Source organism: Sinohyriopsis cumingii, chromosome 11, assembly GCF_028554795.1.
Source record: "Sinohyriopsis cumingii isolate HCF-2022 chromosome 11, ASM2855479v2, whole genome shotgun sequence".
In the NCBI taxonomy this organism is placed as follows: Eukaryota; Metazoa; Mollusca; class Bivalvia; order Unionida; family Unionidae; genus Sinohyriopsis; species Sinohyriopsis cumingii.
In genome coordinates this window covers 58,764,684-58,790,571 of record NC_142971.1, presented here as the reverse complement: position 1 = coordinate 58,790,571, position 25,888 = coordinate 58,764,684, and the positions used below count along the sequence as shown (strand labels likewise).

The window sequence follows — 25,888 nt, the reverse complement described above, 5'->3', positions numbered from 1 at the left end:
ACTCTGCATTTAAATGAACTATTACTCAATTACTGCTCTGCTTTACTTATAGACCATCTTTCATGTTAAAGGAAAGTTTTTTAGGTCTGAATACCACCAATATATACTCAAGACCCCATTAGTGTTATTTGCATGAAATTAATTGTCCCCACCATTTCCTGTCAAGAAGTAAAGAACCCAGCACATCCCCATTGTCCATTACCATATATTTAAAATAAAAACTGCTTGTTGGAAAATCACAAAACTTTGTTGCACTTAAATCGTCTGCACAGTCTTGAAAATCATTTGAATTTTGGTTTGTTACCTTGATAACTAAAAGAATTTGGGGTTGGCTTAAAAAGGTACGGGAAAAGTGATTGCTTCAGTTTTGAAATAAATGTATTTTAATGAAATGCATAAACTTCCTGTTTTCAGATGCTATTGCATAGCTGGTACTTTTCCTGGACAAAAATATAACAGCCATATGGCGAACAGTTGTCCTTTTAGGGTGAACCAAAAGATTACAGAACACTTGGACACCTTGCACATTCTTCGTCATGTGTACATTTTCTTCATTCTTTTCTCAGTTGACTTGCTGTTATGTTCACATTGTTTATATCAGAAAAGCTTAGCCTTTGCTTAATGGGTCTCCAAGTGAGTTTACTTTTTCTCTTGTGGGCATTATCTTTGTAAACGTTTGGATTTTATACCTGATCTGTTAATTTAGGTGCTCTGGAGAGTTTTCACATTGTTCCATACATATGGAACTTGTATGACTTGGCATTAAATTTTCTTTTTATCCACATAAACAAGGCGTTAGTGATTATAATTTGGTTGTGCATTTTTTCCTGGTAAGGATTAATATCATGTCCAAGACTTTATATTCTTGCATAAACTGAGGTCTATGGACTCTCCATATCCATTATCTATATAGTGAATTGTGTTATTTTCACATGCAGCAAACAGGTCCCACATCACTTATTACCTTCATATAACATGCCCAGAACATGGGTTCTTTTTCATAATAGTTTGTGGATATCTTTATTATTAGCAATTGTAACTACTGGTTGTTTGTTAATTTAATAGTCCCTATCTTTTGTTAAGCCCGGTTGACTTACCTTGTAGTTTTCTCTACTGAGATTTGCATTGGTACCATTTATTTTTTTGTATTTAAATTTGTGAATACATGTAAGTAAATAGACTTATCCCTAAAATTACCATATTAGCATAGATGACTTGCTTTACCTTGTAGTGCTTGGGGCCACAGGTGGCCAAGTAGTCTAAAACACTCACTGATACAGATCACTGCCATCTCACCTCTGTCATTGTTGGTTTGAGTCTCGGGTTTGGCCAATGTGGGTATGTGAGAAAGCTTGCCAGTAGCTTCTTGTGGGTTGGTGGTTCTTTCCAGGGTATTCCCAGGTTCTTCCTCCACCATTTATTCTGGCCGCCATGTAAAGCCTATCTTGTGCTCAAAAATGGCATTAAACCCTTCAACAACAACAACAACCTTGTAGTGCTCAAGAACAAATTGTTTTAGACACAGGTCATGGACTGGTGACTTAAATAAACTCAAGCCCTGACTGAAATTCCTCAAGCCCTTACTCTAATTTCCATATGGCCAAAATTTCCCCTCTTTTTTTAATATTGTCACACAAAGTTGCAATAGCTACAATTAAAACATATATTCAGTAGGGTTCAAAAAGGGGTTTGAAGGTAATACAAGAGTCATTAGTGTTAATCACTATGCTCACTAGGGACTGGATTGTCCTGGTGTTCAAATTTTTTCTGCTGGATTCTCTGAGTAAATTCTGGTCAGGACCAAGTTGTATGTTGTTTTGTTTTTGCAGTATGTACAAAGACTTAATCCCACCCCCAGTTTTTTTTTAGCTGGCATGCTTCACAAAGTAAAACTAAAGTCAACCAAAAGGTCTGAAATTTATTGTATTGGGCTTTGCTGATAACTACATGTACTTGCTCCTAAATCAGCTTCATAAATGAACAGTATTCTGACAACTGTAATGATCATGCTTTGCATTGTAAATATGCAGTAAAATCCGACTTCAAAGAAACGTTACTGCTGTTCACAAACTTTTCAAAAATATAATACTTATGGCTTAAACATTCCTATTCACGGCAATGATATGTACAACTTATCACCCTGTTAGTCACTGAGGCCCATCATTGGCAACAGGATTGAGTCCCCTGGTTAAGGGAGAACTTGGATCAAGTGTATCGGATCTGGAAAAGAGTTTCCTGCTGCCTGGTAGGTTATTGCCTGGTCATTGGAGCCCCTACAGTGCGGGGATACAGATTGGGCTGTGTTCCTCCCTCTAGGGCTAGAGGATTATGAGTATATATTGTCTGGACATCATGGATTATGTGTGTATCTTGTCTGATGCATGGATTATGTGTGTTCATTGTCTGATGCATGGATTATGTGTACATGTCTCACCCATGGATTATCTTTGTACATTGCCTCATGCAAGGAATGTGTGTACATTGTCTCAACATCATGCATTATGTGTATTCATCATCTGATGCATTGATTATGTGTGCATGATTTCTCATCCAAGGATTATCTTTGTACATTGTCTCACGGAAGGACTATGTGTGAACATTGTCTCAGTATCATGCATTATGTGTGTTCATTGTCTGATGCATGGATTATGTGTGCATGTTGTCTCACCCAATGATTATCTTTGTATATTGTCTCACCCAAGGTCTATGTATATACATTGTCTCAACATCATGCTTTATGTGTGTTCATTGTCTTATGTATGGATTATGTGTGCATGTTGTCTCACCCAAGGACTATGTACATTGTTTCAACATCATGCATTATGTGTGTTCGTTGTCTGATGCATGGATTATGTGTGCATGTTGTCATACCCAAGAATTATCTTTGTACATTGTCTCACCCAGGGTCTGTATGTGTACATTGTTTCAACATCATGCATTACGAGACATGGATTATGTGTGCATGTTTTCTCACCCAAAGATTATCTTTGTACATTGTCTCACTCAAGGACTACCTGTGTACATTGACTCAATGTCATACATTGTGTGTTCATTGTCTGATGCATGGATTACATGTCTTCATTGCCTCACCCAAGGATTTTGTGTGTACATTGTCTGATTCAATGATATTACGTGTTGTGTGCATTGTCTGATGCATGGATTACATGTCTATATTGTCTCGCCCAAGAATTTTGTGTGTACATTGTCTGATTCAATGATATTATGTGTCTACATTCTCTGACCCAAACAGGGGCCCCGAGTGGCCGAGTGGTCTAAAGCGCTCTTCGTTACGGATCACTGCCATCTCACCTCTGTCTGTGGCGGTTCGAGTCTAAGATTCAGCCAATGTGGGTATCTGAGAAAGCTTGCCAGTAAACTTCTCGTGGGTCGGTGGTTCTTTCCGGGGTTTTCCTGGGTTCTTCCTCCACCATTAATACTGGCCACCATGTATAGCCTATCGTGTGCTGAAAAATGGCATTAAACCCCACAACAACAACAACAACTGACCCAAATATTTAGTGAGCACATTGTCTGATGCATTCATTGTGTGTTCATTGTCTGATGCATGTATTATGATGTCTACATTGTCTTACCCAGAGATCTTGGAAACACTTAATTACGCATATTTGAATGCCAATTTTTGATCTGGGATGCAGAAAATCGCTGAGGCGGGAAACCTCCATTCGCATGTAATAGGTGTGTGGCAAAATTCAAAGACTTGCCAGTCCTGCTTTAGCCACCTGCTTTGTGGGAATATGAGTTGATCAGCTGTGTTGATATTTTCAGTGACTGGAAGACCCCTTGATGTACATGTATACATGTTGCCATTTTATAAGAGTACATTAAAAAGAACATGATGCAATAGCTGGGCAGCAAGTTCAAAGGCTTTGACTGGCGTCCGGGTGGGAAAATGTACTGATATTTACAGTGATTGAATTCAGAGGCAGAAAACCCAGAGATGTACATGTGGTCATTTATGAAAGTACATCAAATAAACAACTGTAGCTTTCGTTATTGTGTTCATTTCCGAATGTAGCTGAATAAGCAGTGCACATGACCTCAGAATCAAGACATGTTGAGACTTAGACAAAATGCCATTTGTAAGTGGGTGACAAGTCAACTAAAAATGTTAACTTCACCTTCTTCTGTTTGGAAAGCGAAAATGACTTCGCCCTGTGATTATATAAGAGGTACATTGACTGACCATACCATATATTTTTTTTAATGCCCCTCGCCTTAGCCCAGTTAGTTCTAGTGTTGTAGCGAAATGAATATCAATTACTTTGACAAACTCCTGCCCATTCACAAGCATTATGTTTTGGTAGCTAATTGACCATGAACCCTTTTTAGAGTAAGGTAGCAACTATCAGTTTTACTGCATGCTATCCTTTGATGATAAAACATACAAGCTTGTGTTTTAAGATCAGAATCGGTGATCTGGATATATATTAACTGCCTCTTATACACTATTTTGTCATAAAATTAGTTTGAACCTGTAAGTGAATCAGTAGGCCTAACGGGAAATAATGGTGGACTTCGCTAAGTCTGGGATGTACAAGTTTATTAAATTATTTTCGCAAGGAAGGTAATAACCCTGATTCGGAGAAGGTAAATTTGTTTGAAAATGGAGGGATAAAACGTAAGACGGATACTGAGTGTGTGGTAGCTATTTCTACAAAGAAATCGTGTTTGTAATAAGCCCATCCACTGCTGAGTGTGAACGATGATTTAGTTCAATGAACTTAATCAAGACTTCTTTAAGGAAGTCCTTAAACCAAAAGAGTTTACAAATGCTAATGAACATTTCTGCAAATGGACCAGAGCTTGAGGACTTTAACCCAGACACAGCTATCAACTGCCCGCTTAGTGCTGGTGCAGGTGGCAGACATATACATGGACATATTTTCAAATTCATCAGCTAAAACATATATACATGAACCTGAAGAAGCCAAATGCATAACAACCAATGTTTTTGAAAAATTAAATTCTTTTAAGAAATAATTATGTTGTATATTATTTCGTTCGTTTTTTTCTATGGATTAAGTACATAGGTCTCATCAAATCTCGGCAAGTGATTACCATTTTGGGACCAGTGAAAAGTAGGGTGGGACTAGTGAAGAGTAAGGTGGGACTAATGAAAAGAAAGGTGGGACTAGAGAATTTTCTGAAACCACTTGTCCTGGACTATTGGGTAAAAAAAGAATTTGCTCAGCCCTGCAAGGATTATCTTTGTACATTCTTACCCAAGAATTATATGTTTACATTGTCTCAACATCATGCATTATGTGTGTACATTGTCTGATGTATGGATTATGTGTCTACATTGTCTCACCCAAGGATTATATATGCACATTGTCTCAACATCATGCATTATGTGTGTACATTGTCTGATGCATGGATTATGTGTCTACATTGTCTCACCCAAGGATTATATATGCACATTGTCTCAACATCATGCATTATGTGTGTAAATTCTCTGATGTATGGATTGTGTGTCTGATGCATTGATTATGTGTCAACATTGTCTCACCCAATGATTATCCTTGTACATTCTCATCCAAGTATTTGTGTACATTGTCTGATGCATGGATTATGTGTCTACATTGTCTCACCCAAGGATTATATATGCACATTGTCTCAACATCATGCATTATGTGTGTAAATTCTCTGATGTATGGATTGTGTGTCTGATGCATTGATTATGTGTCAACATTGTCTCACCCAATGATTATCCTTGTACATTCTCATCCAAGTATTATTTGTGTACATTGTCTGATGCATGGATTATGTGTCAACATTGTCTCACCCAAGGATTATCTTTGTACATTCTCATCCAAGTATTATTTGTGTACATTGTCTGATGCATGGAGTATGTGTCAACATTGTCTCACCCAAGGATTATATATGCACATTGTCTCAACATCATGCATTATGTGTGTACATTGTCTGATGCATGGATTATGTGTCAACATTGTCTCACCCAATGATTATCCTTGTACATTCTCATCCAAGTATTATTTGTGTACATTGTCTGATGCATGGATTATGTGTCTACATTGTCTCACCCAAGGATTATATATGCACATTGTCTCAACATCATGCATTATGTGTGTACATTGTCTGATGCATGGATTATGTGTCTACATTGTCTCACCCAAGGATTATATATGCACATTGTCTCAACATCATGCATTATGTGTGTAAATTCTCTGATGTATGGATTGTGTGTCTGATGCATTGATTATGTGTCAGCATTGTCTCACCCAATGATTATCCTTGTTCATTCTCATCCAAGTATTATTTGTGTACATTGTCTGATGCATGGATTATGTGTCTACATTGTCTCACCCAAGGATTATATATGCACATTGTCTCAACATCATGCATTATGTGTGTACATTGTCTGATGCATGGATTATGTGTCTACATTGTCTCACCCAAGGATTATATATGCACATTGTCTCAACATCATGCATTATGTGTAAATTCTCTGATGTATGGATTGTGTGTCTGATGCATTGATTATGTGTCAACATTGTCTCACCCAATGATTATCCTTGTACATTCTCATCCAAGTATTATTTGTGTACATTGTCTGATGCATGGATTATGTGTCTACATTGTCTCACCCAAGGATTATATATGCACATTGTCTTAACATCATGCATTATGTGTGTACATTGTCTGATGCATGGATTATGTGTCTACATTGTCTCACCCAAGGATTATATATGCACATTGTCTCAACATCATGCATTATGTGTGTAAATTCTCTGATGTATGGATTGTGTGTCTGATGCATTGATTATGTGTCAACATTGTCTCACCCAATGATTATCCTTGTACATTCTCATCCAAGTATTATTTGTGTACATTGTCTGATGCATGGATTATGTGTCTACATTGTCTCACCCAAGGATTATATATGCACATTGTCTCAACATCATGCATTATGTGTGTAAATTCTCTGATGTATGGATTGTGTGTCTGATGCATTGATTATGTGTCAACATTGTCTCACCCAATGATTATCCTTGTACATTCTCATCCAAGTATTATTTGTGTACATTGTCTGATGCATGGATTATGTGTCTACATTGTCTCACCCAAGGATTATCTTTGTACATTCTCACCCAAGCATTATTTGTGTACATTGTCTCAATATCATGCATTATGTGTATACATTGTCTGATGCATGGATTATGTGTCTACATTGTCTCACCCAAGGATTATGTGTGTACATTCTCTCAACATCATGAAAACAGACTATTGAAATCTTGATTTCATTATTAGCTAAAAGTCAGCTGCATATGTCATTTAGCAGTTCCTCAGATTTAATTGAGAGAGAGCCCTGTATGCAGAATTGACTGAGCTTATTTTCACTAAATCTGGATAAAAGGTACATTAGATTGGACTGTCAGATAGCAGACTTTGTATTTTGTACAATGCAGCAGAGCAGGGAACAGCTCACCTGGTAGTGTTGAGGAGAGTTATTCATTCCTCATATTATTTCAGTATTAATGTCACCATATCTTCTCCATCATTCTTGTCAGGATTATATCCAAATACAGGAATATTTCATTGTTGAAATGTGACCAGCTGAACTTTATTGACTTTTGTCTTTTTATCAAATGACATTTTTGTGTGCATAAGCACAAAGGAGTGCAATGATGGTTGTTAACATAAATGTCAGCAAAGTAAAATTGCATGTTAAAAAATAAACTGGTTTGATATAATGTCAACAGATAAGCAGAATTTTTAGGAATGTGTTTCCTGATAAAACTAAATTAAGGTTTTAAAGATTTTACTGCCACTAAAATATATACATCATGGTTTATGGCACATTATACCATATATCAAAATGGTGGAACTCATATATATATATATATATATATATCAGTATTCGTGAAAGGCAATTGACATGAAATCTGGGACAAAAATTGAGAAGTTCTCAGAAAACATCTGGAAAATCTTTCTTTTTAACAATAAGTGTGGAGACTGATTGATCACTCTCATGGAAGCAATTTAAGCAGCGCAATGGCACGTGAGTGATCATTCTCCATAAAACACAACCCTGAAATATATTTATTTTCATTTGTAGAATCTGTAGTAGCGCCTTTCTGTCGTAACTGCGCTATGGGGAATTAGTCACAAGCAAGAGGATTTCTTCTTTTCTACATTTAATGGAATTCTATTAACTCTAGTTCTTCATGCTGACTCCCTGCACTATGTTTGACCTGGCTTTTTAAACAATCCTAGCAGAGGACTTCTGAGAGAACATTCCCTGAAGACCTTTTCTAAACTAAACCTCTGGTCTGATTGTGTTAGGTGCAGACCTTTTAACTAACTCTAATCTACATATCAAAATGCACAGAATCTAAATTATGTAATTCAAACTAAAGCCATATATGTGCTCTACATACATACTCTTTTCCCCCTGATGATGTGTGTTAGAATTTTATAAAATATTATTTTGAGTATGAAATTACTTGTAACCTTTATCTTTTTTGAGCAGATTAATTCAAAATTAAACTAACTACACAACTCTATTTTAAGCTCATTATACCTGTTAAAAGAGATTCAAATTTCGCTTCAACTTTTCATTAATTTTAATGTTTAAGTATTAGGGCAAACTTGCTATAATTGATTTTAATTAGCTTTACAAACACATCTTCCAACTGTCCTGCTGACTCCTTTGTTTCAGTTTCTCTGGACTGTAACTTGACACCATAGCATTTGAATAGCTGCTGGTAACCTAGTATTGACCCCAAATCTTGCCTCTAAATCTAATACAATGTAGCAGACTGTAGAGTTACTTCTCTATCACAGACAAACTATTATTAAATTTATGTTGAGAATTTAAAAAATTTATACACAAATATATCTTGTCTTCTAAAACTAATATAAATACCATAGCACCTGAAATAACTAAATTTAGCCCTATAATAAATCCCCAAAATATACATGATTTGATGTACTCTATATTTGTACGTTTGGTTTGATTTAATGTATGGCATAAAGCTGTCAAAATGTTAGAAAACTCAGACCTGCCAACCCTCACAATTTTGGTGTGAATTTCATGACTAGAGATAGCAATTCATGGATTCACACCGCATGCAAAAAATCATGAATTCCTGAATTCTCAATTGGCTTAAATCATTAATAAAATTAAATTTTATCCCGTAAAAGTGTAGGCAGTATAGCAGTGGTCATTCATACCCATAATGGTCTTGTATTGCTAGTTGTGATGTTAGTAGAACTATATATCATTTACTAGTTTGCCCTGTAGCAAGCATTATAAAATATATAATACATATTTAGAACAGAAGTTTTACAATTACTCATGAAGAAAACCGGGGCCATATTTTTTTTTTTTTTAATATCACATCTACATACTCATAACTGGGGCCCCAAGTGGCCGAGTGGTCTAAATCGCTCTCCGTTACGGATCACTGCTATCTCACCTCTGTCTGCGTAGGTTCGAGTCTTAGATTCGGCCAATGTGGGTATGTGAGAAAGCTTGCCAGTAGCTTCTCGTTGGTCGGTGGTTCTTTCCAGGGGTTTTCCCGGGTTCTTCCTCCACCATTTATACTGGCCACCATGTATAGCCTATCGTGTGCTGAAAAATGGCATTAAACCCCACAACAACAACAACAACTGACCCAAATATTTAGTGAGCACATTGTCTGATGCATTCATTGTGTGTTCATTGTCTGATGCATGTATTATGATGTCTACATTGTCTTACCCAGAGATCTTGGAAACACTTAATTACGCATATTTGAATGCCAATTTTTGATCTGGGATGCAGAAAATCGCTGAGGCGGGAAACCTCCATTCGCATGTAATAGGTGTGTGGCAAAATTCAAAGACTTGCCAGTCCTGCTTTAGCCACCTGCTTTGTGGGAATATGAGTTGATCAGCTGTGTTGATATTTTCAGTGACTGGAAGACCCCTTGATGTACATGTATACATGTTGCCATTTTATAAGAGTACATTAAAAAGAACATGATGCAATAGCTGGGCAGCAAGTTCAAAGGCTTTGACTGGCGTCCGGGTGGGAAAATGTACTGATATTTACAGTGATTGAATTCAGAGGCAGAAAACCCAGAGATGTACATGTGGTCATTTATGAAAGTACATCAAATAAACAACTGTAGCTTTCGTTATTGTGTTCATTTCCGAATGTAGCTGAATAAGCAGTGCACATGACCTCAGAATCAAGACATGTTGAGACTTAGACAAAATGCCATTTGTAAGTGGGTGACAAGTCAACTAAAAATGTTAACTTCACCTTCTTCTGTTTGGAAAGCGAAAATGACTTCGCCCTGTGATTATATAAGAGGTACATTGACTGACCATACCATATATTTTTTTTAATGCCCCTCGCCTTAGCCCAGTTAGTTCTAGTGTTGTAGCGAAATGAATATCAATTACTTTGACAAACTCCTGCCCATTCACAAGCATTATGTTTTGGTAGCTAATTGACCATGAACCCTTTTTAGAGTAAGGTAGCAACTATCAGTTTTACTGCATGCTATCCTTTGATGATAAAACATACAAGCTTGTGTTTTAAGATCAGAATCGGTGATCTGGATATATATTAACTGCCTCTTATACACTATTTTGTCATAAAATTAGTTTGAACCTGTAAGTGAATCAGTAGGCCTAACGGGAAATAATGGTGGACTTCGCTAAGTCTGGGATGTACAAGTTTATTAAATTATTTTCGCAAGGAAGGTAATAACCCTGATTCGGAGAAGGTAAATTTGTTTGAAAATGGAGGGATAAAACGTAAGACGGATACTGAGTGTGTGGTAGCTATTTCTACAAAGAAATCGTGTTTGTAATAAGCCCATCCACTGCTGAGTGTGAACGATGATTTAGTTCAATGAACTTAATCAAGACTTCTTTAAGGAAGTCCTTAAACCAAAAGAGTTTACAAATGCTAATGAACATTTCTGCAAATGGACCAGAGCTTGAGGACTTTAACCCAGACACAGCTATCAACTGCCCGCTTAGTGCTGGTGCAGGTGGCAGACATATACATGGACATATTTTCAAATTCATCAGCTAAAACATATATACATGAACCTGAAGAAGCCAAATGCATAACAACCAATGTTTTTGAAAAATTAAATTCTTTTAAGAAATAATTATGTTGTATATTATTTCGTTCGTTTTTTTCTATGGATTAAGTACATAGGTCTCATCAAATCTCGGCAAGTGATTACCATTTTGGGACCAGTGAAAAGTAGGGTGGGACTAGTGAAGAGTAAGGTGGGACTAATGAAAAGAAAGGTGGGACTAGAGAATTTTCTGAAACCACTTGTCCTGGACTATTGGGTAAAAAAAGAATTTGCTCAGCCCTGCAAGGATTATCTTTGTACATTCTTACCCAAGAATTATATGTTTACATTGTCTCAACATCATGCATTATGTGTGTACATTGTCTGATGTATGGATTATGTGTCTACATTGTCTCACCCAAGGATTATATATGCACATTGTCTCAACATCATGCATTATGTGTGTACATTGTCTGATGCATGGATTATGTGTCTACATTGTCTCACCCAAGGATTATATATGCACATTGTCTCAACATCATGCATTATGTGTGTAAATTCTCTGATGTATGGATTGTGTGTCTGATGCATTGATTATGTGTCAACATTGTCTCACCCAATGATTATCCTTGTACATTCTCATCCAAGTATTTGTGTACATTGTCTGATGCATGGATTATGTGTCTACATTGTCTCACCCAAGGATTATATATGCACATTGTCTCAACATCATGCATTATGTGTGTAAATTCTCTGATGTATGGATTGTGTGTCTGATGCATTGATTATGTGTCAACATTGTCTCACCCAATGATTATCCTTGTACATTCTCATCCAAGTATTATTTGTGTACATTGTCTGATGCATGGATTATGTGTCAACATTGTCTCACCCAAGGATTATCTTTGTACATTCTCATCCAAGTATTATTTGTGTACATTGTCTGATGCATGGAGTATGTGTCAACATTGTCTCACCCAAGGATTATATATGCACATTGTCTCAACATCATGCATTATGTGTGTACATTGTCTGATGCATGGATTATGTGTCAACATTGTCTCACCCAATGATTATCCTTGTACATTCTCATCCAAGTATTATTTGTGTACATTGTCTGATGCATGGATTATGTGTCTACATTGTCTCACCCAAGGATTATATATGCACATTGTCTCAACATCATGCATTATGTGTGTACATTGTCTGATGCATGGATTATGTGTCTACATTGTCTCACCCAAGGATTATATATGCACATTGTCTCAACATCATGCATTATGTGTGTAAATTCTCTGATGTATGGATTGTGTGTCTGATGCATTGATTATGTGTCAGCATTGTCTCACCCAATGATTATCCTTGTTCATTCTCATCCAAGTATTATTTGTGTACATTGTCTGATGCATGGATTATGTGTCTACATTGTCTCACCCAAGGATTATATATGCACATTGTCTCAACATCATGCATTATGTGTGTACATTGTCTGATGCATGGATTATGTGTCTACATTGTCTCACCCAAGGATTATATATGCACATTGTCTCAACATCATGCATTATGTGTAAATTCTCTGATGTATGGATTGTGTGTCTGATGCATTGATTATGTGTCAACATTGTCTCACCCAATGATTATCCTTGTACATTCTCATCCAAGTATTATTTGTGTACATTGTCTGATGCATGGATTATGTGTCTACATTGTCTCACCCAAGGATTATATATGCACATTGTCTTAACATCATGCATTATGTGTGTACATTGTCTGATGCATGGATTATGTGTCTACATTGTCTCACCCAAGGATTATATATGCACATTGTCTCAACATCATGCATTATGTGTGTAAATTCTCTGATGTATGGATTGTGTGTCTGATGCATTGATTATGTGTCAACATTGTCTCACCCAATGATTATCCTTGTACATTCTCATCCAAGTATTATTTGTGTACATTGTCTGATGCATGGATTATGTGTCTACATTGTCTCACCCAAGGATTATATATGCACATTGTCTCAACATCATGCATTATGTGTGTAAATTCTCTGATGTATGGATTGTGTGTCTGATGCATTGATTATGTGTCAACATTGTCTCACCCAATGATTATCCTTGTACATTCTCATCCAAGTATTATTTGTGTACATTGTCTGATGCATGGATTATGTGTCTACATTGTCTCACCCAAGGATTATCTTTGTACATTCTCACCCAAGCATTATTTGTGTACATTGTCTCAATATCATGCATTATGTGTATACATTGTCTGATGCATGGATTATGTGTCTACATTGTCTCACCCAAGGATTATGTGTGTACATTCTCTCAACATCATGAAAACAGACTATTGAAATCTTGATTTCATTATTAGCTAAAAGTCAGCTGCATATGTCATTTAGCAGTTCCTCAGATTTAATTGAGAGAGAGCCCTGTATGCAGAATTGACTGAGCTTATTTTCACTAAATCTGGATAAAAGGTACATTAGATTGGACTGTCAGATAGCAGACTTTGTATTTTGTACAATGCAGCAGAGCAGGGAACAGCTCACCTGGTAGTGTTGAGGAGAGTTATTCATTCCTCATATTATTTCAGTATTAATGTCACCATATCTTCTCCATCATTCTTGTCAGGATTATATCCAAATACAGGAATATTTCATTGTTGAAATGTGACCAGCTGAACTTTATTGACTTTTGTCTTTTTATCAAATGACATTTTTGTGTGCATAAGCACAAAGGAGTGCAATGATGGTTGTTAACATAAATGTCAGCAAAGTAAAATTGCATGTTAAAAAATAAACTGGTTTGATATAATGTCAACAGATAAGCAGAATTTTTAGGAATGTGTTTCCTGATAAAACTAAATTAAGGTTTTAAAGATTTTACTGCCACTAAAATATATACATCATGGTTTATGGCACATTATACCATATATCAAAATGGTGGAACTCATATATATATATATATATATATATCAGTATTCGTGAAAGGCAATTGACATGAAATCTGGGACAAAAATTGAGAAGTTCTCAGAAAACATCTGGAAAATCTTTCTTTTTAACAATAAGTGTGGAGACTGATTGATCACTCTCATGGAAGCAATTTAAGCAGCGCAATGGCACGTGAGTGATCATTCTCCATAAAACACAACCCTGAAATATATTTATTTTCATTTGTAGAATCTGTAGTAGCGCCTTTCTGTCGTAACTGCGCTATGGGGAATTAGTCACAAGCAAGAGGATTTCTTCTTTTCTACATTTAATGGAATTCTATTAACTCTAGTTCTTCATGCTGACTCCCTGCACTATGTTTGACCTGGCTTTTTAAACAATCCTAGCAGAGGACTTCTGAGAGAACATTCCCTGAAGACCTTTTCTAAACTAAACCTCTGGTCTGATTGTGTTAGGTGCAGACCTTTTAACTAACTCTAATCTACATATCAAAATGCACAGAATCTAAATTATGTAATTCAAACTAAAGCCATATATGTGCTCTACATACATACTCTTTTCCCCCTGATGATGTGTGTTAGAATTTTATAAAATATTATTTTGAGTATGAAATTACTTGTAACCTTTATCTTTTTTGAGCAGATTAATTCAAAATTAAACTAACTACACAACTCTATTTTAAGCTCATTATACCTGTTAAAAGAGATTCAAATTTCGCTTCAACTTTTCATTAATTTTAATGTTTAAGTATTAGGGCAAACTTGCTATAATTGATTTTAATTAGCTTTACAAACACATCTTCCAACTGTCCTGCTGACTCCTTTGTTTCAGTTTCTCTGGACTGTAACTTGACACCATAGCATTTGAATAGCTGCTGGTAACCTAGTATTGACCCCAAATCTTGCCTCTAAATCTAATACAATGTAGCAGACTGTAGAGTTACTTCTCTATCACAGACAAACTATTATTAAATTTATGTTGAGAATTTAAAAAATTTATACACAAATATATCTTGTCTTCTAAAACTAATATAAATACCATAGCACCTGAAATAACTAAATTTAGCCCTATAATAAATCCCCAAAATATACATGATTTGATGTACTCTATATTTGTACGTTTGGTTTGATTTAATGTATGGCATAAAGCTGTCAAAATGTTAGAAAACTCAGACCTGCCAACCCTCACAATTTTGGTGTGAATTTCATGACTAGAGATAGCAATTCATGGATTCACACCGCATGCAAAAAATCATGAATTCCTGAATTCTCAATTGGCTTAAATCATTAATAAAATTAAATTTTATCCCGTAAAAGTGTAGGCAGTATAGCAGTGGTCATTCATACCCATAATGGTCTTGTATTGCTAGTTGTGATGTTAGTAGAACTATATATCATTTACTAGTTTGCCCTGTAGCAAGCATTATAAAATATATAATACATATTTAGAACAGAAGTTTTACAATTACTCATGAAGAAAACCGGGGCCATATTTTTTTTTTTTTTAATATCACATCTACATACTCATAACTGGGGCCCCAAGTGGCCGAGTGGTCTAAATCGCTCTCCGTTACGGATCACTGCTATCTCACCTCTGTCTGCGTAGGTTCGAGTCTTAGATTCGGCCAATGTGGGTATGTGAGAAAGCTTGCCAGTAGCTTCTCGTTGGTCGGTGGTTCTTTCCAGGGGTTTTCCCGGGTTCTTCCTCCACCATTTATACTGGCCGCCATGTATAGCCTATCGTGTGCTGAAAAATGGCGTTAAACCCTACAACAGCAACAGCAACATACTCGTAACTGAATTATTTTTAAGCAAACGCTAAATGAAGACAGCTTTTTCAAGTATATGAATTTTTTAAATTTTGAAAGATTAGCATGTATTGTAATTAGCTTGAGTTCATGTTGTCCATGCATGTGCTGACACCACTAATCATTCGTTGATCATTTGATGTTTCATCTTATGGATTAATACCATTTCATAATTAAGCTACAGAACAGTTAAAATGTTTTCATTTCCATGGAAAAATAAATGTATTCCACAAAATGTGAAATATAGATTGGAGTACACCAAAAATTGTCCTTGATTTTAGAATTGGGAATTTGCAGAGGCTTGTATCATTGCTTAAAATTTACCTGTCATACATGTACTATATAATAATAATATTTAATTCTTATTTAATATATTCATCATTTCCAATAGGGTCAGGTTCTATAGATAATTTTGGGCTAAAATTTGATAATACACAACCTTATGACTTTATTGTATTTTCTGTTTCAGAAAGCCACGTTTGAATGCCTCTCTCGTAGCCCAGCAGGGATCACAGCAGTTTGCTTCCCCGCAGCCCCAGAATCCTCTTGGGCCACCACCCCCTCCTGGGGTAAAGAAGGAAAAACCTAACAGTACACTGAAAAAGGAGGAGAAGGGTGTTAAAGTCAGAAAGGCTAATAGGTAAGTTTAGTGAAACCTGCCCTTTTATTAACTCAAATGCAACTCTTCCGTCATAAAATTTTCCTCCCCCTCCCCCTTTTTTGTGTAAAATAACAGCACTATTTATCCTTGAAATTGAGACACATCCTTATTCAGACCACCTTTCGCAGTCTGTTTTAGGATGCATTATTATGAAAGACAACCGAATGTATGAAAATTGCACGTCATATTTTTAACCCTGTCATTATTTCCTTCTTAAATTCTTACTATATTTAAAAGTCCTCTTCCCTTTACCCTGAATAGACCATTCCTTTCTAGTCTGACAAGTGATTTTAATGAAGTCTTTAGTGTGTGCTTTGACATTAGAAAGTTTAGCACTTAGAGAAGAAAGGTATCCATATAAGGGTATTGCGTTGAACACTAACAATAGTGATTTTTATATTGGTAATACACTGCTACTATTATTTTGTTGAAGTTCACACTTTACTGTAAATCCATTTTCCCATGGTGGACCTTAATTCTTTATGCTATTTCCATCACAGAAAGGACATAGTAGTCATTGTCCACGTCATGGCTAATAGTGACCTGATCAAGTTTTATTGCCCTAATTAGAAAGTTGCAGCAATATAATTAAGTACACAGTGCAGTTTAATATTCAAAGACTTTCCCACTAAAATGTGTTAACATGTATGTATTGTGAGACATGAAAGATAAATTTACAAGCAATGAATGCTGAAAATGTTTAGGTTTAATGATAGTAATTTTAGTGAGAGAGAGAGAGAGAGAGAGAGAGGGGGGGGTAAACAAATGCAAAAAGTCAGAAGTATCAGGAGAAAAATTCAGATGTCTCAAATAAATTGAAAAAAATCGCTTTGACATTGAGAAGGGGGGGGGCATTAGGGATCTGTGCTGTTTATTGACTAAATCCTCATTTTACAATCAATCGATAATAATTTTTAATAATGTACTTTTTCTAATGAAGTTGTTTGTTATTCTGTTTAACATTTATTTTCAAACTGTCCAACATATGAAATATCGTTCCAGCTGGTTTCAACAACCATCACATGTACATGAACAAAAGTCTGTGTAGTACGTCACTGCTTTTTGTTTTCTTGATGAGTGTTTCCGTAGTGGTGTTTAATATTATCCTGCCAAATAGGGAGTCACAAGAGCAGAGAACTAAACTGTCTATACACCACCAAACAAGATTCTTTTTTTTCCAAATCATCTACGTTTAAACTCCACTTTCATATTGCTCAATTAGTGCAATATTGAAGTCGTGATTTCGTTGGAATTAACAATAAAACTTATCATCTTTGAGGGGGCCCCAAGTGGTCTAAAGCGCTTTCCATTACAGATCATTGCCATCTCACCTCCATTGCCATCTCACCTCTGTCTGCGTGGGTTTGAGTCTAGGATTCGGCCAATGTGGGTATGTGAGAAAGTTTGCCAGTAGCTTCTGGTGGGTCGGTGGTTCTTTCCCGGGTTCTTCCTCCACCATTAATACTGGCCGCCATGTATAGCCTATCTTGTGCTGAAAAATTACGTTAAACCCCACAGCAACAACAACAACAATCATCTTGAGGATATCTCTTAAGTGCCAGTTCAAGAATTTTCTGAAACTTGCTTGCCCACAATGGTCCGTGTATGTGAAATCAAGCTCTTTATTTTATGAAATATTCATTTCACTTGGCTGCCTTGTTATCTTTGATCACAGTTATGAACAATTCAGTTAATTTAAGGTAGTTGATGTAACATACACAATAACATTTATTAGTGTACAATTGATCAAATGAAGTGAGTTCACCTGACATACGACTGGGGCCGCTAGATTTTAAGTTCGTAGGATTTTCGTGCCTTTTAACTTTTCTTTTATTCCACCTCCTGTATTTGATTCAAAACACATAATTAACATGATAATACAAAGGAGGTGAGTTTTAATTCCGTTCAACAGTACAAAAAGACTTCTGGAAGTCAGTTATCAAAACACGGTTATGATAGATTGACACATTTTATGTTTAATTACAAGAGGACACATTGCATTTATGATGATTACATTTAAAAGGAATTAAAAGATAGAGCTAGAACACAAATTTCAATTGATAATTTTTTTTAATTTAATCTGTATTTATTAAAGTACTACTTCCACTTGGCATGACATTTTCACTGATTGAAATTTCCTTAAATATTGTTAACTGCGGTGTACTTGGAATGTTGTTCGGAAAGAAAATGTAAAAAATTGTATTACCTATTTTTAAATTTGATATTTCGTAGTGTTGATTAAAGTTTCCGGGTCCTATCTATCGTTTTCGATGGTAAAACGAGTGCTACATCAAAGTTTATGTTACCAGTTTTGATCGCAATTTTCTTCAAGTTCAAAAAATAGGGATAAATTATTGGGGTATTTTCTGGTTTAAAAAATGGGATCCATGCCTGACCCACGTTATAAGCGGGTTTGCGAGTTAACAGGGCACAAGTTATTGAGGGAGTGGTGTATTCTAATTTTGCCATCTCTGTATATACATCAAATGACTACTGATTTACCAGGAGATTCTGGAACAATTGTATTATTGCAAAATAACTCTGTCATGTTCTGACCTTCTCATACTCTTGAACCAATCAACAATTAGGGCATGAATGATAACTCTACAGGGCAATTGCACTCTTACTTCCACAGTGATGTTTATGTGACCTCCATTCCAATTAATGCTTGGGATATTTGACCTAAATAGTTGTTGACTTGACCTTAGCAATCAGTCTTTGGTTTATGAAAGAGATTCCTATATTTTAGTGTGCATGTAGTTTACTATAGTGCTAGCCATCACTAAATTAAGGAATTAAAGTATAACTGTCATAGACCTGAATGACGTAAAAAAAAACAACACAACTATATTATAATTAAAAGGATGATACAGATATTCCGAACATTTACTCAAACTCTGCTCTCATCTAGATTGGCAAAATTCAGAATTCCTGTTCGGCGATGTACAAAAGTAGTATAGTGGGACACCCTAGCAACAATGGAAATCCCAGTCAAAAAGGTCGTGCATTGCTTTGGCACCAAGGGGAATTTAACATGGGTTGGACTATAGAAGGATAAGGGGAATTTAACATGGTGAATATTGCTGGGACTGGTTAGCCTCAAGGGGAATTGAACATGGGTGGGACTTTTGACAGACAAGGGGAATTTAAAATGGGGAATATTGCTGGGACTTTTTAGCCTTAAGGGAAATTTAATATGAGGAATATTGCTGGGGCTGTTTATCCTCAGTGTGAATTTAAGATAGACAAAACGTCTGGGGCTGTGTACGGACAGTGGGAATTTTACATGGGGATATTGCTAGGGCTGTTTAGCGACATGGGGAATACTGGGGTTGTTTACCGACAAGGGGTATTTAACAAAGGTTGGGTTTGTATAGGGACAATAGGAATGATGACGTCATGGTACTGGACACGGGTAACAATGTCTGCCAGGCATTATGTCAAGCGATATGTCCCGTCCAGCTAGACGTTATATCGAGTTATATGTCCTGCCCCACCAGGCATTATATAAAGTTACATGTCCCGCACCACCAAGTGTTCTATAAAGCGATATGTCCTGCCCTGCCAAGTGTTCTATCCAGTTCTATGTCCCACCCATCCAAGCATGATAGCTTTGATATATAGTATATTGGGTCTGTATAGCTTCAATAGGAATGGAACAGATAGGGTGACATCATGGTACTGGACATTGGCAACAATGTTGCAAGGGGCTGACCTCAATCATGCAGAACAATGACAGCGGGAAAAAAACACATGACAGGGACAGGGACAGGACATAGAACTTTATAGACACAGAATCACATATCAAACACAGACCTGCCAACTCTTACGATTTTAATGTAAGTCTTACAAAAATTACCCATAAACATCAGCCATTTTGAGCTGGTTTTCGTAGCGGCACCTTCGGGGGGAAAAACCCCTATTAGATACTACATTCATTTTTACGAATGACAATTACGGCAGATCACATGGTCACTGTTTATGCACCAGTTGATATCTGCTATTTAACGGTGAACAAGTTCTCTCAAGATTTTAAAGCAGAAAATATTCTTCCGTAAAAAATAATTACACAGCTATAACAATCAGACTTTACTCTTAAATTTTTCACATATAATAGATGTGTACCAAAAATGTAAAATGGTTAAAATTGCTGCTAAGCGTAACATACACTACATTACTCAACAGTCCACAGGCATGCCTATGCGTATGCAGTTGACTAGGTAACAGGTGTTCTATTTATAGCTCGCTGCACTTTGTCACTATGCTGTATGAGGTAAAGGGTTAATATGACCTTGATATTAATGCAGTCCAATTTTTTGGACCCCAATTATCGCGTTATAGCGGGGTTCCACTGTACTTTACAAATATTTCAGTTGAACATGATTATTATATCATCGATCAGTCAAACTTTTAATTACATTTTCCAGCTTTACAATTATTGGTATTTTGTTACACCTTACTGAAAACTTGTCAGTCTTATGGGGCTAAAAAATAAACTACCTTACTGAGACAGACTTGTCGGGGTTGGCAGGTCTGCAAACAATTCATAGTGATGAGAGTACTAATCTACATTAAATTTTTATACAAAAAAAACACACACACACAAACATACTTGCGCATATACACACAAAAACACAGTCACTATTTTTTGTGTTTAGGGGTAAGTTTTTTGTTAAGAACAAAAAATGCCTAGTTTTTGCTTAGAATGTAAGAAAAAAGGATGAAATCTCACAAATTATCACAAGGCATTTTGGATAGTGAATATGATGTGTTGGATAGCATAGTGGTGTGATGGATACAATTTTTGTGGTGTGATGGATACTGTTTTTGTGTCCTTCTCTTACATTTTAAGCTAACACAGGGTGTTTGGATAGTGAGAACGATATAATGGAAGCTTTAGTGGGTGTAATGGACAGTATTTTGTGATTGATTTATTTGAAAATGTCTAAATGGTATATTCGAAAATGTAAAAATTCTGTTTCTCTGTGAGTGCAGTGGCTGATTTTCTTAAGTTAACACAGAATTACATGGTTCATAATCTGGCTCCCCTCCATCATTCCATGCTAATTATCTTAACCCAGAAGTATGTTCAGCATACATTCCGAACATGTTCCACATGTATAATGAAGTACTTATCAATTTAATAATAACTTTCATGCAATGATTGCACTTTGAATTGTATCTAGACTTCTTTGGTTGATTTGAAAGCTGTGCTACCTGTTTGTTGCACGGTGAAATGTGTTACATCGAATTCACATTTATGGTAATTGCTTGTTCTGTTCCAGGTTAAACAATAATCACCAATCAGAAATTAATGTAACTTATTCTCTGTGTGACAAACAGGAAGTATTGGCAGAGCAAATGAGTCTTCACAGGAGTCATTAGATATGTCAAGTACTTAACATGGAGATGCTGTCAGGGTGTGCTTTTGTGCAAATCATGCACAATTTGTACCATTTCACAAGCTTAGAGGACATTGAAACTCCCGCAGATTCGTTGAAAGTCCCACATATGTAAATGTGCTCAGTGAAGTATAGAATTTTTATTGAACCATTCTTGTTGCCATGTGTTTGTCGGATAACAAGGGGTCCACATCTGGATTCTTCAAGCACGACATGAATGGTTGTGAAAATAAATTTCATTAGCACAACGTGCCCAGGAATAAGCATTATGACGTAGTTTGAAACCATTCATGAAGAAAGTTTTACAAATGCTTGTTTAAAATACAGGCTACCTAGTAAACCCCAAAATGTCTGTTTCCCAGCGTTCATTACGATTTTGTTTGGCAAATACTTGCTGGTGATAGTGATGATGACAACAATTTTTTAAGTTACAAAGTATATTAGAGTATTGGAGCTGGGAAAGCGTTAATGAGCCCAAAATGGTGTTAAATATGAGTTAGATATACATGCTGTTTGGACAAAAGATAGACAGCTTGATCCCCTTCAGTGGTATTTCAAAATTAAATTTACAAATGGCAGAGTACTGAGCCTAATTAAAATACAGACAATTTAAAAGTATAATGTAATTTTCATTTTTTTTAATTAATCAGTTTTGTTCTGCGTATTGTATGCTACAAAACCATATCAGGGTTAAGATAAATCGAATAAAATAAGGGTTAACAAATGCAATTAAGAAGTAAAGATATTTATTTTAATACCTCTGTCTGCACAAGCATTGATGGACTAAATACCTTTATACAGAATTATGGAACAGATAATTGGCATAGTAGTTAGTAAACTACTGATTTAACAAAGGAAGTTTATGTTAGTGAAAAATCCTTTTTTGGAACAGATGTGTCCAAAAGATAATATCTGTGATCTCTGGAAAATTGTACATAACAGTCACAAATATCAGTTTCCCAACATATTCAAGCAGGCAAAGATAGCTATGTATATGCCCCTTCAGAAAGAAGCACAGAACAATATTCATACAAAGAAAAGGAGCAGAGTATGCTAAGAAATAATTAACAGATTAATGCTTATACAGCAGAGGTGACATCTGTCAAAAATGTTGATTTCAGTAGAGCTCTAAGACAGTCGAGCAGGAAGGAAGAGAGACAGATATTGAAGTTTAGATAAATATTGACTTTTGACCGTTTCTTCCCCCCCCCCTTATCTTTGATAAAGAGGCAGATCTTCTGTAAGATAAAATCCTGTCATCATCATCTCCTTAAATTGTACATGGAGATCAAATATGGAATTTCTCTTTTTTGTGTAGAGATATAATTTAGATACCTTATTCTGCAGAACAATTGGTAGCCATCTTGAAAGTCTTGCTACTGCCTACGTCTTTAAAATCGATTGTCATATCGAGATTGGGTTTTCTTATAAAGACTTCCCACGATAACTGGCTGGTCCTGAATAATAATGGTGCACTGCAGAAATTTAGTGTGACTACCGCAATAATCATACTGAAAATTTATCACTAATTCTCCAGAATGGATGGTAATATCAATGGGGTGTTCATCAACACACCTTTACTGGTTTTTAGTTTGCATTTGAAAAAGGAGAAAAAGTCTCATCTTGAATTCCTGGAATTGTTTTGGGCAGTTGAGTGTCAGCCCCTTACAAATTAATCTACATGTAGCTCTGCACCAACTGTCAGCTTCCAAGGGTACAAGAACAGTGGTGTTATAGTGAGGACAGCAATTAAGAATAATACATTGATACTCTTAACAGTATCACTCAGTCATAAAACATGATCTATACCACCATTAAAGATACATTTTCTTGCAGAAAATTCGCTTTTGAGATAAGGGCTTAACATATTTGTTAATATTTGTAACATGTTGATCAGTCAGGAAGGGAGAATTTGATTGCGGACCTTTAACATTAGGTAAAAGATTTAGCATATAGTTTAATTGGAAGGATACATTGTGCATCAACCATGAGTAACATCTGGGCATCAACCATTAAGTAACTTCTTGGCATTGACCTTAAGTAACTTCTTGGCATTGACCTTAAGTAACTTCTGGGCATCAACCATTAAGTAACATCTGGGCATCAACCATTAAGTAACTTCTTGGCATTGACCTTAAGTAACTTCTGGGCATCAACCATTAAGTAACTTTTTTCTTGGCATTGACCTTAAGTAACTTCTGGGCATCAACCATTAAGTAACTTCTTGGCATTGACCTTAAGTAACTTCTGGGCATCAACCATTAAGTAACTTTTTTCTTGGCATTGACCTTAAGTAACTTCTGGGCATCAACCATTAAGTAACTTCTTGGCATTGACCTTAAGTAACTTCTGGGCATCAACCATTAAGTGACATTTGGGCATCAACCATTAAGTAACTTCTTGGCACTGACCTTAAGTAACTTCTTGGCATTGACCTTAAGTAACTTCTGGGCATCAACCATTAAGTAACACCCTGGCATCAATCATTAAGTAACTTCTTGGCATGACCTTAAGTAACTTCTGGGCATCAACTTTTAAGTAACATCTGGGCATCAACCATAAGTACCTTTGGGGCATCAACCGTAAGTAACTTCTAGGATGGCAAAGCAAATTGCAGAGACCATACACTCTAGCCATCTCTTGCCTTTCTGTATCATTTGGGAGCATGGTGATTTACATGGCTCCTTTTACATTACACCCAGCTTCTTTAAATAAAAACAGCATTCCCCAGTAGAGCAGGTCCCTCCCCCATCCCCTGCATAGTTTGGCAACTCATCCTCCAATGTTAATTCTGATGGAAGGCCCTGCTTGTAAGTGTCACTATAAGACAAGTTGTACCCATATGTCTGCCTTTAACGGTTTAATAAAAAAAATATAAAAAAAGTGCATGTTTACAGTGTAACGATACTGAGTCTCGTTTGAAAACCCATTGTCGTTTGATGTAAATATTATTTTTAGACCACAGCACAAGGACTATCTGTAAATATTATTTTTAGACCACAGCACAAGGACTATCTGATATTTAAACAAGCCAAACTGGACAATTGGGTGAGCGTAGACCATCATTTTACACTGTTAGGCACTGCAAAGAACAGGCTTGCAATGTTGTTTATAAATTGGTTTTGGGATCTACATTTTTATCAACCTACTGGCTTGTCTTAATTATTGCTAGACATTAGACACAAATCATCATGGGCATTGATACATACAGACCTTTCTATTTATATCAGTATCCAGATCTGTCTTAAAAAACTATTTTTTATTCCAGGTCACCACGATTAAAGAATATTGACCGAAGTACTGCCCGTCATATGCATGTAACAGTTGGCAGTGTGACAGTTGTGATAACAGACTATCAGCCCAAAAAGAGTACACCTGTAGATGCTCAAAGTAATATCAGTAGTGTGCAATCAGACACAAGTGATGCTTCCTCAACTGCCAGTAACGAGCTACTTTCTGAACACACTGTGGAGGAAAATCATGTCTGAACATCATTCATATATGCAAAGGTTTACATATCATTCTCCTTTTTAGCACACTCATCATATTTTATTCATCAACAGAAAGATGACAGTTCCTTATTCTGGACAAGATTCTAAAAGGACAAGTGATTCCTAAGATTTCATCAGAATGGATGTTCCAGAAGATATATGTGGCGAAAGCGTTGACTCATTGTAAATATATCCAATTTCTTGCTCACCATTAAATCAAATGACTCATCATTTATCAGTTCCTTATACATTTTTCCATCACTTGCTTATACCATGTCCCATCACTTCCTTATGCAGTGTCTCATTTGTGTGTAAGGGAATTAATGTTTCCTGATAAGGGACATGTGTCTCCATGAAAAGGATCCATGTAAGAAGTATGCCATTCCCACCTAAATAAAATGAATTTTAAGGAGGCATCAACACAGCCTTTTTAACAGCTTATTCATGAAAATGCACCATATATATTTCTGGCCAGGATTTTGTTGACAATGGCTGCAGA

At 36.1% G+C, this 25,888-nt stretch overlaps 1 protein-coding gene across 1 annotated transcript in view; it reads left to right on the top strand.

Annotated features, from left to right (window-relative positions):
* Window positions 1-25,620, top strand: part of LOC149788523 (YY1-associated factor 2-like) — a 44,433-nt gene extending 18,813 nt beyond the window's left edge. The window contains exons 3-4 of the mRNA XM_089974533.1: window positions 16,305-16,475; window positions 25,167-25,620. Of these exons, the coding sequence (XP_089830659.1) occupies window positions 16,305-16,475; window positions 25,167-25,386 (391 nt within the window). The 3' untranslated portion in view covers window positions 25,387-25,620. The remainder of the gene's footprint in view (window positions 1-16,304; window positions 16,476-25,166) is intronic.
* Window positions 25,621-25,888: the final 268 nt, after the last annotated feature.